This window comes from Spermophilus citellus (genome assembly GCF_964194105.1).
Source record: "Spermophilus citellus genome assembly, chromosome: 4".
NCBI classification, from domain to species: Eukaryota; Metazoa; Chordata; class Mammalia; order Rodentia; family Sciuridae; genus Spermophilus; species Spermophilus citellus.
Window position 1 is genome coordinate 218975159 of NC_138185.1, and position 13322 is coordinate 218988480.

General features: G+C 45.2%; 1 protein-coding gene across 4 annotated transcripts in view; it reads left to right on the plus strand.

Moving 5' to 3' along the window:
* Window positions 1-13322, plus strand: part of AK7 (adenylate kinase 7) — a gene marked incomplete at its 3' end in the record, with an annotated part of 70449 nt that overhangs the window by 12042 nt on the left and 45085 nt on the right. For all 4 annotated transcript variants that reach the window (XM_081293473.1, XM_081293474.1, XM_081293476.1 and 1 more), the window contains exons 4-5: window positions 33-127; window positions 8874-8984. In XM_081293473.1, coding sequence (XP_081149599.1) covers window positions 33-127; window positions 8874-8984 — 206 coding nt within the window. The remainder of the gene's footprint in view (window positions 1-32; window positions 128-8873; window positions 8985-13322) is intronic.

The window sequence follows — 13322 nt, forward strand, 5'->3', positions numbered from 1 at the left end:
CCAAATAACTGCTCTGCTTTTTGGTCCTGCAGCGCTGAGTGAAGAAGTCAGCCATTTTGAAAAAAGAAAGGTATTTATTCTGCTCTCCACCGTGATGACTTGGGCACGATCCAAACCTCTGGACCCAGTAAGTAGAACTTCAGCTTTCCTTTAGGTAACCTTTCACCCCAAGGCCTTACTGGCTACATATGGAAGGAGCTTTGTACAGTGAGCTGTGCTTTCTTACTCCTCTTGCAGGTGTGCAGCTGAATCTAGTGCTTCTAAGCACATTTGGTTGGTTTTGCGGGACTCCATTGGTTTACAGGACACAGAGGATTCTAAAATGCTACCTTGTAAGCTGTGGTCAGGCACTGCATAACGGTGTTTGGTCGTGGAGGGACACATCCGTAGGGTGGTCCAATAAAGTTGTAATGGAGCAAGGACATTCCTGAGGTCCTGACACAAGGCGCCGCTCATGTGTTTGGGTGATACAGTGCAGACCAACCAACCTCCTGAGCTGCCTGCTGTGGAGAAGTGTAGCACCTTGTGCATGGTTCTCGATAATCAAGACCCTGCTACTGGTTCATGCATTTCCTGTGCTATACTCTTTGTTGTTAGAGTGCCCTCCACCTTTCTGAAAAAGGAAAGGTTCAATGTCAAACAGCAGGCCCTGTTACGCTGGCGGCCCTCACATATCTCGTTTGCCAGCTCTTGATTTAATCCCAAGTTGTTTTGTTCACCAAAAATCCACTGCTGATGTTGACAGGAAGAGGTCAGGTCAAGTCATGGACCTGGAAACAAAATGTAAGGTGATTAAGGACTGCCAAGTGGACACTCAGTGATGGTCATTGGCATAGTCAGGCGCGTCCCGCTTCGCCACAGCTCTGATCTTGAAGGAGAACCAACTGACGGGAGCCATTAAAGGGTCTGCTTCTCTGTGGGCAACAACCAGAGGAGGGCCCATATCTGACCTGGAGGACCTCTGGGACCCGGACAGAGCGAGACCAGACACAGAAGCGCATCCCCCTCAGCACCTCGGCATCACAGCCAAAGCAAAGGGTTTGTGGTGATGAGAGACCCAACTGCAGTGGTGAATTCCTGCAGGCTCTGGGTCAGTGATTCAAGGGTTGTCATTCATTACCCAGTGTGAAAGTGAACGTTGGGTCTCAAGGGTCACTTGTTCAAGATATAGCATGATGGAGGGTGTGGAGGAGGAAAGCAGCTCAGGACATGGCAATCAGGAAGCAGAGAGGCTTCTGCTCTCCCGGAACAAAATACAAACCCCAGCGTCACTCTGCCCATGACCTGTGTCCTCCAGCCACACCTGCTTGCAGACACCACCCAGTTAACCCCTATCAGGGGATTAATGCACGGATTAGGTCAAGACTCTCATAACCCAATTGTCTTACCACTGAAAATTCTTACATGCTCTTCTCTGCTGCTATCTCCTTGTGATCATCCCGTGAAATTCTAACAATCTTGGGAGCCAGTTCTAAGGAGGAGTCGCCTCATATCTAAACTATAGCAGTCCCCTACAAAACCATCATTGACCGGTGGACTGGCTGACCATCCTGCAGTCTTCCTGACTGTCCCCATTGACTTCAGCAAAGTGGCAAGTTGACTGACCCAGAGAGTGGCTGAGTCCAGTGACTGCCTGCAGGCACAGCTGGACCTCCAGGCTGGAGCCACGTGCCCAGAGCTTGCCCTCTTCCACGGCTTCTTTCCTCCTCAGAGCAGGCTTCCTCCGCCAGTCAGCTCCCTGCTCCTCCTGACTCCCAGCGGCCCCTGGGTGGGCTTCCCTAGAGCTTCCATTTACTTTCCTCTTAGGTCATGTCTTATGCCAGGACTGGAATATGCTCTTTGGCCAGGTCTTAGGTCACAGGCCTAACCTTGAACTAATCACTGTGGCCAGGGGAATACAGTGGTCTGATCTCCAGACCAGGGATCCTATAACTCCTTGTAGACCAGGGAGGATCAGTCCCCTGAGCTAAAACGACCAAGAGTGAAGAATTATTGATTCCCCCAGAGAAAATATGGAGAAACAGCTCCTATGTTGGCTCCTGAGTCCTCTGGCCCCCAGCTTGCACTGGTTTCCGTTGTATTTTTCTAGCGGCTAATGATAATTTTAAAGATCACGTCTACTAAGGTGTACATACATACGGTAAGTTGACCCCCTTCCTGCACAGCACTGGGTTTGGACAAACGCCTGATTATGCACATACACAGCAGTCAAGGCACAGAACACTCCCTTCAGCCCTCCTGAACTCTCCCTCTCTCTGCACAAAATGTCAGTTCAAGGTGGGTCACATAATTAGAGTAAAAAGCAAAACTTTAGTTTTTAAAGAAAAGTTATAGAATTTATATGGAAGGATTTCTTAAACAAGTCTTAATAATTTAAATATTTGAATAACTAATAAATTTAGCTACAATAAAACTGATAACATGTTCATGGATGAAATGATACTATATCTGAGCTTTACTTTTGAAATGAGGACGGGGGTGGGTTAAAGGTGGAAAACCTTGGCTACACAAAGCAAGCATGTCTGTCCCCACGAAGTCGGCAGAAGAGCAGGTGGCAGAGGAAGATGTGGCTTCTGTCTGAAATCAGGACGAGCTGAGGAGGACCATCGGTTAGGGCAGTCCAGCTGGAGTCAGTTTAACAGAAAGAGGAAGCTGTTGCAAAGACATGAACAAAGCCTTACGATCCAGGGACAGAGCTGCCACTGGGGATAGGGACTGGGGACGTCTGGGAACTCAAGAAAGCCTCAGCTCTTTTCTGCTTCTGTCTCCTTGTGATCATCCCAGGAAATTCTAACAGTCTTGGGAGCTGGTTCTAAGGAGGAGTCGCCAGTATGATGAGCTGGAAAAATCATTGAAACTCATGAGCTTATGGAAGATACCTCAACCCTGTCACTCTGCACAGTAGCCCCCAGCAGCCCTCTGGGCATCACCGATGCACAGATGGTAATCATGGACTCCCTGGGCCAAGCCTAGTAGCTCTGGGATTCTGTGGCAGGCAGTCAGTACCTGCCGTGGCTTGGTAAATGTCTGGATGGGCCTGGAATGTTCTGGTGGTGCTGGAAAGCCCAGATACCTCCAGAGCTGTCCTGGGAGTGCTGGGGAGACAAAGGTTGTGAGATGCCAAGTTGTGAGAAGTGGAACCTCATGGTAGGTCTGTGCGCTGGATGTTGTCCACCTGCCCCTCCAGAGCACCCTGTCCCTGACTGTGAAGCCTACAGCAGCAGGCAGCCTTGTCCTGGGCTCCCACCTCTGTGTGGCCAAGGGACACACTGGCCAGAGGAAGGAAGAAACAACAACAATGAGTCAGGGTATCTGCTCGCCCCGTGCCCTTCCGAAGAGTTGCTGCTGGTGGGCTGTCCCTCATCAGGCTGCTGCTCCTGTGGCACCCGACTTTGTCACCAGGCTCTAATCACTTGCTCCTTGACACTTTCGGACTTAGGAGTGGTGCAGAGCATCATGGTCATGGCTGCAGGCATGGGGCTTCCCCTGCCTCCTGCCCACATCTTCCTTAATAGCCCTGTTGTTAAACTGCACTCAGATGCCCATGCGAGAAGGTATATGCTTTCCTGCCAGGACCCTGGTGTACCGTGGTTCACTAGAGTCAGAGGACTGTGCCAAGTCACGACTGCATCATGCCACGCAGAAGGGAAGGGGGAACGCAGGGCCGTGTGGATGTGACTGGCTTCCTATGCCATCCTGGCCAGCAGAGCCTGGATTTGTTCAGATGTCCACACTATCCATAGACCCAAGGAAGGGAAACTGCCCCAGCTCCCAGCTGATCCAGACCCACCATGATGGTCCATTCTTCTTGCCAACAACTGTTTAAGGGGTGGACAACAACTTGATTCTGTAACAAACCAACCCCCCAAAATGCAAAATGGCTTAAACATGGTGGAAGTTTTTGCAGTACTGGGGATTGAACCCTAGATCTCAGCCATGCTAGTCAAGTGCTCTACCACTGAACTACAATGCCCACACTGTTATTTTGTGGTTTTGTTTTGTTTTGTTTTTTGAGACAGGCTCTCATTAATTTGCCAAGGCTGGCCTCAACCTTGCAATCCTCCTGCCTCAGCAGGATTACAGGTGGGCACCACTGCACCCTGCTGGAAATTCATTTCTTGCACATGTGAAATGTAAAACAGGTGCCCCTGATGATTAATTCTCCTTTGAACTCTGACTGGGGACTGGGGCTCCTTCAGCTGGCTCAGCCACTTTCCAGAAGCCTCCCAGGCTGTGTAGAGCCACAGGGAACTTTATGAACCAAGCTAGGTCAAGGTGCTCGTCACTTCTGTGAATCCCGGTGACCTCGACCTACCCACCTCAGCACACCTGCTGCAGGAGAGCCAGGGTGTGTGGTCTAGCCATGTGCTGGGAGACCAGCAAGGTCCAGTCTCAGCATAGGAAGCCAGCTGAGACTCTGGGTATGGCTCCTCCTTGATTAACGGAGTCCTCTGTGAGGATGCAGTCCTTCTCCTTTGCATGGGGTCTCTCTCATCCAGCGAGGAGGTCCACAGAACAGGGTAGAGGAGAGAGTGGCTGCAAAGTCACAAATCAAGACCTCAGGAGACCAAGCAAAAAGCAGGTCTGATTTTATTGTGCAATTACCATGTATATACGTTTATGCAGTAGGTGAGCAGATTACAGGCAGCCACCAATGCAATTTCTGGCCAACTGTCCTTTTTTTTAAATTTTTTTAAGAGAGAGTGAGAGAGGAGAGAGAGTGTGAGAGAGAGAATTTTTAATATTTATTTTTTAGTTCTCGGCGGACACAACATCTTTGTTGGTATATGGTGCTGAGGATCGAACCCGGGCCGCACGCATGCCAGACGAGCGCGCTACCGCCTGAGCCACATCCCCAGCCCCCAGGCCAACTGTCCTTGAGGTGACCAACGGAGGAGCGGCCTATGGAACAAGTGATGGGATCACAACATGTGGCCTCACACCCAGGGCTGTGCCTACAGGATAAGTGGTTTACCACTCACATGCCCAGCACAAGAAGAGTGGTTTTCCACTCAGGTGCCCTTAACGTATGCCATGTATTCAGTACTGCATGCACTTGTCCCCACACTCCCTCTGTGGACATTCTAGGTCTGCCTGTGGAGCTTGGACCTGCTGCTGCCCTTCTGCTGCCAGGGCATGGCCACCCCCATAGGGAGGTGGAGCCAAGAGTGCAACCGAAAAGCAGAGCCAAGCCAGCCCATGGTGCCCAGAGTCACCCATGTATGGCAGAAAATGAGTTTCCTGGTGCTTTGGCCATTTCCAACTTGCTTATATGTGATTTACAGCCCAAAGCATCCAAACAAATACAAAACTACGTAAAATCAGTTTTGACACAAAAGGGTGAATATGACAAAATGTTTGATTTGTATTGATTTCAATAAGTAAGAGAATTTCAATATATACTGTGGTTGTTTTTTTCCCCTGTCATAACTGTTTCTGAAGCCTGTGTGTTCTTGTTTCTGTATGGGTGAGTGAAAACAGGAAAGCAGAGGGGACCCTGATGAACCAAATAGTCCAGAGTAAGAAAAACTGATAGGCTCTGGCTGACACAGATAATGGCCACTTAGGATAAGTATCCAGCATGTGACTCACATGGGTGGTCACAGTCAGCCACCCTTTAGAAAGGAGATTGTCAAGTGGGGTACTCGGGTGTCACCCCAGCTAGTTGGAGGCTGAGGTGGGAGGATTGCTCAAGTCCCTAGCCTAGGCCACATAATAAAATCCATCTCTTTATGAAAAAAAGAAAAGTGAAATGTACTATGCTGTTATTAATGTCGTAACAGTGACCATTAAGGACCAAAAGAACCCAACCCAACAACTGGTAGCAAAGGTTGAAAATGCACGACCAGGCCTCCTCACAAGCAGGAAGAGAGAAATGACCACTCAGAATCTACAGTCCTGGTTGATTTGAATTTATGGGCTGCAGTGCAGCTGGCCAAAGAAATTCATCTCCCTTTTCTTTAATACAAGCCTATGGCCAGGCCTGGGGATGTGGCCTGGCGGAGGAACACTTTCCTGGCAGACATCTAAGAGCACAGTAAAACAAAACCCAAACAAACAGGGCCTGCCTCAGAACCTTGCAGTTCACCTTATAAAACTGCAGCCATGGGACTGAAGGTGGGTCAAATTCCACAAGGAGGTGCCGCAGTCTTGGCTGGGCACAAAATCACGAGCCACTCACAGCTTTGTAGATTCAAACAGCAATTCTTTATTCCCGAACTCACACCGGCCTCTACACACACGTTCTGGGGAAATCCAAGTTCTGCCACACAATTCATGTCCCAAATACTTTCTCAATTCCACGAGAACTCAATGGGAACTCAGGCAGCAGGATACGCCCTATTCCCAGCAGCCATAACCTTAAACCTGGAACTGCCTTAAATCCAGATTGTCCTAAACCGGGAACGCCCTAAACCCAAATTATCCTAAACTGGGATACTTCCTAAAACCTGCAGAATACACCCTAAACCTGGATCCACCCTCGTCCTTGAGCAGGGTCACCTTTCTCAAACACACATGCAATGTCACAGCGAATTTCCAAGGCAAGTCCATTTAACATAGGGTACGCTGGCAAGGAAATTTCGATGCGTCATTCCTACTTGGCAATGGCCCTCAGCAAGGAGGGGTGTCACAGGCAGAGTCACAGGGAGCAGAGGAGAGTCCCTCAGGCAGGCTGGCCGCTGTGTCGTGTTATCCAGGTCTATGGAGCTACCAAGTTGATTTCATCTCCAAGGCAAAGCTGATCACACTGTTTCCAGACCCCATGTGGATAGGGTTGCCAGAGTCAGGAAATAAAAATATAAACAAGGACACTCAGTTAAATTTGAATTTAAGATAAGCAACAAGTCATTTTTATCATGAGTCTTTTTTTTTTAGTGTAACTATTAAAGACCCTACTTATAATAGAAAATCATTCATTTTTGTAAAATTCAAATTCAGCTGAGTACTCTGTATTTTTCTGGCAACCCAATTTGAGAGGATGGATAATCTGGAGCTGGGGGTGTGGCTCAGCAATAGAGCACCTGCCCAACAGACTTAGGCCCTGGGTTTGACCCCTAGCACTACAAAAATGAAATGAAAAGAAATGAAGTTTAAAAAGAGGACATCTGATCATTCAGTACGTATTCATCAAATTTCTACTATGTGCACAGAATTGAGGTGGTTTAACTTGATCTTCCTCTCAAAAGCTGTCTCTCTCTCTCTCTGCCCCCAAGGGCATCCCCATTATCAGTGTTCTAACCTCATTTCCAACCTTCAGCCAGTCCATCAGGAAATGCCATTAACTCGTCATCCAAATTGTATCAGAAAGCCATCTAGTTCTCTTTGTGTCCTTGGCAACTTTCTGGCCCAAGCCTTAGCCCTTAGCTTCCTGGGCTACTTAAAATTGCTGTGTGGCTGTTGCCTACCATCGACTCTTCTGTGCCATTCTCCATGATATAGCCTAAGAGATCTTGTTAAAATATAATTCAGATCATGTTGCAATCCTGCTGAGAAAGCTTAAAACCATTCAATATCCTCTGTCACTCTCAGAATAAACCTCAACTACTAACATGGCCATAAACCCTGATAATCCAGCTATTGCCTGCTTAATCCTCTGCCAATTCCCAGTTCGGCTCTAGCCATCTGAGTCTCCTCCCGTCTCTCCCACGAGTGTGCAAGTGGGCTTCTACAGCAGGGCGGTCACCTGTTTCCTATGTTCCTTTGGATGTATTCCTCATACGCTCCGGGCTCACGTGCTTTGGATTGGTTATCTAATTGAGATCAATGGCCTATCATAAAGATCATAAAGAAGAGTGTATTTTTAAAGAGGACCTCGAAGTCTGGACAGATGTTTGGGAAGTTGCATGACTCTCAGTTGTTCCTTTTGAGTCCCCAGGAAGCGGGTGGTTTCAGAGGCATCCCTCTGAGGCCTGCACCCTGAAGAGGGTGACTGTGGAGGGGGTGAACGTGCTGAACAGGTAAAGTGGACTGTTAGATTTTTCTGATCCATGAGTTCCAGGATGAACTGATACTTCATCTTATATGGCATGGAGGCAGTTTATAAAGCCCGAGACTGACCTTTACACACATAATGTTACTATTAACATGTGATTGACTGCAGAGAGGGGAGAGGCCTGTGGACAAGAGGGGAAAAACATGATTTAAGTTAAAAATAAGGGTTGGGAATGTCGCTCAAAGTTGGAGCACTTGCCCAGCATGTACAAGATCCTGGGTTCTGTCCCCAGCACCATGGGCGGTGGGAGTGTACATTACATGGACTACTGAGAAAGGATTTAATACCTTTATGGAATCCCAGTAACGACCTGCCACTGTCTCTACAAAATAAATGACATGTAAAAGTTTAATTTGCTGAGATTAAACTTAAATTATTAAATTTGTGGCCTAAAGCGTTCTCAAGAAATGAAATCACTGTTAAAAGAAACAGTAGGGGGCTGTGGATATGGCTCGGTGGTAGAGTACTTGCCTGGCATGCATGAAGCCCAGATTCCATTCCCAGCACCACAAAAAATAAAAATAAAAAATAAAAATTTAAAAAGCAGGATTTTTTTTTTGTTTGTTTTAAAATAATACATTTTTAGTTTTATAAATTTGACGATAATAATTGTACATACTTATAGGGTCCATTTTAATAACATCTATACAATGTAATCAGATCAGGGTAATTGGAATATCCATCACTTTACACATTTATCACTTGTGTTGGGAATGTTAAAATACTTACTGTTCTGAAATATACAATTGCTGTTGACCACAGTTACCCTACTGACGAGCAGTAGTTTTAAGCTTTATTTGAACTTAAAAGAACACATCTCTGGGCTGCGGAGCTCTGCAGAGCTCTAATATACTAGGTCTGCACCTTTTCTCTCTCGTAGGATGATTCTGAGGTCCCATTTACTGAAGAGGATTATCGAAGAAGAAAGCATCATCCCAATTTTACAGACCACATCAATGCTGAAAAAATGGTTCTCAAATTTGGAAAAAATGTAAGTATGGAGTCATAGAACATTTAGGGTAGAAAAAGGGTTTTTTGAGGCAGTGTACCTGGGCTTCTTCCTCCTCACTCATATTTACTCAACCTGGTTAAGGTAATATTTTACTGCTTTGAGTTCTGTCTGCACAGCTGGAAATGCTCCTGGCTTTATTCACACCATCACGATTCTTTAAACACCTTTGTTTTAGTTTCCTTGTATTTACACCCACAGATCTCTCAGCTTCAGGTTCACCCCAAGATATACTGTCCTTAGGGTGCTGGCCCAGGCTCTCAACTAGCCCACTGAAGTAAAGCCCTCACCCATCAAGGGGTCTGCATATCCCAAGGGTCCCCTGGTCCAGAAGATGCAGATAACTCAGTTGGAATGGAAAAGAGGGGAATTACATTGTCTCTGATTCCAGAATCTACCTCATTTGTTTCTTAAAACAATTCTGAAAAGTGTGTATTAACTTCATCTTGCAAATAAAGAGATGGCACCTTCCAGGGGTTAACTAGGATTTGCCAAGCCATCCTGGGCACTGCTCTGCCTTGTCTGATCTACCCCTTACAACAGTGGTATTGTCCACGGACACCTCTGTCCCCTTCATAGATGCAGACACCATGGGAAAGTGGTGGGGCTGGGATTCAAACTGAGACCCATCAGACAACAGGCCTGTGGATTTGCTTTTATTATTTCCCCCTGACTCCAAAACTCTATCATCCATAGAGTTTATCTTGACACATCCACAGTCACTCACTATTGAAACATACTGAAGGCTGAGAAGTTTATGTAAACAATAATAATAGCTTATTAGAGCTGGGGTGTGATTCCATGTAGAGCACTTGCCTTACATGCACAAGGCCTGGGTGCCATCCCCACTACCAAATAAATAATAATAATAATAATAGCTTATTAGCCTTCTGTTGCAACAAATGTATCATTTTTACATATATCTATCATAAAATTATTTTATTTTTCTTGTCTTTTATCAACATAAACGGTGGAATACCCTGGTAATGAAGAAGTAGTAATAGCTGAGAAGTCATTAGGGGCTTAGCTTCCAGGACCACATGTGTAATTTAAAAAATTCTGTGAAGTAGGTGCTTCTATCATCATCCCTGTTTATCTTATATGGAACCCCAGGAACCTCTTAAGGATTTCATTACATTTTTCCCACTTCTAGACCCACAGTTAAGTGATGTGGAATAATAGTTCTAAGGTGACACCTAGTGGTCTTGGAATATATTACAACAGAAGTTCTAGTGTGCTCCAGTTCTGGCTGACTATAAAAAACACATTGACATTAGCAATGAATTAGGAATTCAATCCCCTTTTCTGTCCACTAGCTTATGACCATTATCAAGTCATTAAACTTTTGGGGTTATGATGTCTTTTTTTTTTCTAACTGTTGGGAATTAAAGCCAGGACTTTGCACATGCTAGACAACGTTCTACCACTGAGCCACATACCCACCCCATAACTTCTGGGGTTAAAATAAATAAAGTAAAGGGGCTAGATTAGATGTTCTAATATTCTTCCAGTGCCAAATTCCATAACTTTATTGTTTTGTTAAAATTCATGATTGTTGACCATTTATGTCTAATTCATTAGTTTAAAATAAATGATCATATGCAAAAACTAACTAGTTGTCTGAAGTAAAGAAATATCATCTTATTATCATTAATATTTATTATAAAAATCAAACACCTTCAAATAATAAAATCTATTCTTTTCATCTCCAGCTTTATTTCTTTCCTTCTGTTTTTGTTTGTTTTGTTTTTTGTTTTGTTTTGTTTTGTTTCTTCTCCCAGTGCTAAGGATCAGCCCAGGGCTTTATGCATGCCCGTCAAGCACTCCACCACCAATCTACATTGAAAGCCCAATTTTTTAATATCTTTTATAAATGCACTATTTTTGATCTCAGTCATTTGCCAACTAATTGTCAAAAACCAATTAAGAATTAATACCGTAAATCAAGGTGGGCATGATGGCACACATCTGTAATCCCAGCAGCTCTACAGGCTGAGACAGGAGGATCACAAATTCAAGGCTAGACAGCAATTTATTGAGACCCTGTCTCAAAAAAAAAAAAAAAAAGAGATGTAGCTCAATAGTAAAGATCCCCTGGGCTCAATCTGAAGCACACACACACAAAACAAAGAAGAATCAACACCAAGAATTGTCGTTCTGATAGAATGTTGTAGAATAATGTCTGATGCTAATAGTTTTCCCACTGTCTGGGTCACACAGGCCTAACATAGAAAAGGCCCCTGTGTCTGTGGATTATAAAAGATTAGAATTGCTTTTTTGTTTGTTCTATTTGTATTTTCTATAATCAATCAGTTATTGGTACATTTTAGGAGTTTTCTCTCTAAGCAAGTACAGGATAGCTATTGAAAGGCAGAATAGGGCTGGGTGGCTCAGTGGTAGAGCACTTGCCTAGCATGTGTGAGGTACTGGGTTTGATTCTCAGTACTTCATATAAAAAATAAAATAAAGATCCATCGACAACTAAAATTTAAAAAAAATTTAAAAAGAAAGGCAAAATAGAAATATTTGTAAACTTGATTTGACTAGAATGTTCAATATGTGTATTCCCGATTTTGCATTCTTTGATGACATTAGCATAGAAAAGAAAATGAAACGTCTCTCCCATAACATGGTGCGTGTAACCCAATAGGATTCCCAAAGTTTCACCAAAATTCAAACAAGCCAACCAGACTTTAACTTTCTGATACCAGCCTAAAATGATGCTAGCCTTTCTTTCTTTCTTGTTTCTCCCCACCACCACCACCACCATTTATTTAGCTGTTTTTTATTTTGTGTGTGTGTGTGTGTGTGTGTGTGTGTGTGTGTGTGTGTTGGGGTGGAACCCAGGGCCTCACACCTGCTGGGCCAGGTCTCTCTGCTGAGCCACACCCACAGCCCCCATGACTCTTCCTTGCCCATCGAAGTCACAGGAAGGGAAGTGCTCAGAGTCATCATCTGCTTGAGGCCCAGTTCTCCACACCATCCACTCTCAAGTCTTCTATTCCTCTTCTCTAAAGGGTCCTGTCTCCCCAGCAGACCCCCTTCAAGCCCTTAGTTCAAGCAAAATACTGGTATGTGTCTTTTAAAGTACAGTGGGGGTCATCTGAACCCTAACTTCAGCCTGCTCAGTTCCCAGCACCTTTTCCCAAACCATAGTCTCAGACCAAAGCCACCCATAAAAGATTCAAAACATCCTAAAATAAAGCTGTTAACGAGAATGTTTTACTGAAACCAATTTCCTCCTTAAACATTTTATCAGAAAGAATGAGTTAAAAAAAAAAAAAGAGCATTTTTCCCACATTTTTGGTTGGTGCATTAGAGTTATACACAGTGGTAGGATTTGTTGTTGATATCTGTACATGCACACAATGTAACAATGTGATTTGTCCAATATCACCCCCCAGAACATCTTCCCCAAAAGAGCATTTTTAAAACTTGCATTACCCCCACACCCATGTTTAGAATCTTCCTCTGTTTTATCCCTTCTGTTTTGAGCCATCTCCCACCCCCTAAATTCTCAGCTGCACTCTCCCACCCACGCCCTAAAACCTCAACAGTTATTTAATTTCTTCCCAGAAAGCAAATGCATGCCCATCTAGTTGGGGCTTGAGAGGATCTGCAGGATTACCTCATGCACATGGGCTTTTAAAATCCTTTGGGGAGTCTTTTGCTGTCACATTACCCAGGACACTTAGGAGAAACCCGGGAACAAGATCACCTTGCTCAGCTCTTCCACTGGTAGGAATGGGGACCACAGTTTCAGAGGTCTCAGTGCAGATGGCAGCTCCAGTGCTCTGGGCCCTGGTGGGAGGCAGCAGTCATGGAGGAGAGCTGTCAGTGCATGGAGGCCAGGAAGTGGGGGGTAGGAGGGGGGATGCACCTGCCAGGGCACCCCCAGTGACCCACCTCCTCTAGCCATTCCCATCTGCCTGCATTACCACCCAGTCAAACCAGGGTGGTCTAATGAGGTTACGGCTCTTGTAATCTAGTTATTTTACCTCTGATCATTCCTGAATTAACACAGGAGTGTTGGGGACACCTCGCATCCATACCATAAAGCCATCTAATTAACCAAAGGTTTTTAAAGTTCTGATCTGAAATGAGGCAGCCTCTGGAAGTCTGGAAGTCAGGTGTTCCCTGGAAGGGCTGGGGACAAGGCTGAGTGGAAAGGGCTGGAGCACTTGCCCATGAGCCCTCTAGAGGTGACTGCTCCTTGTAGACTGGAACCTTAGATCAGCAACACGGAAAAACATCGTGCCAACAGTTAATTACACGAGGTTATCTGGGGGTTTGATTTGTTGTTTGAGTTTTTCTTTTTCT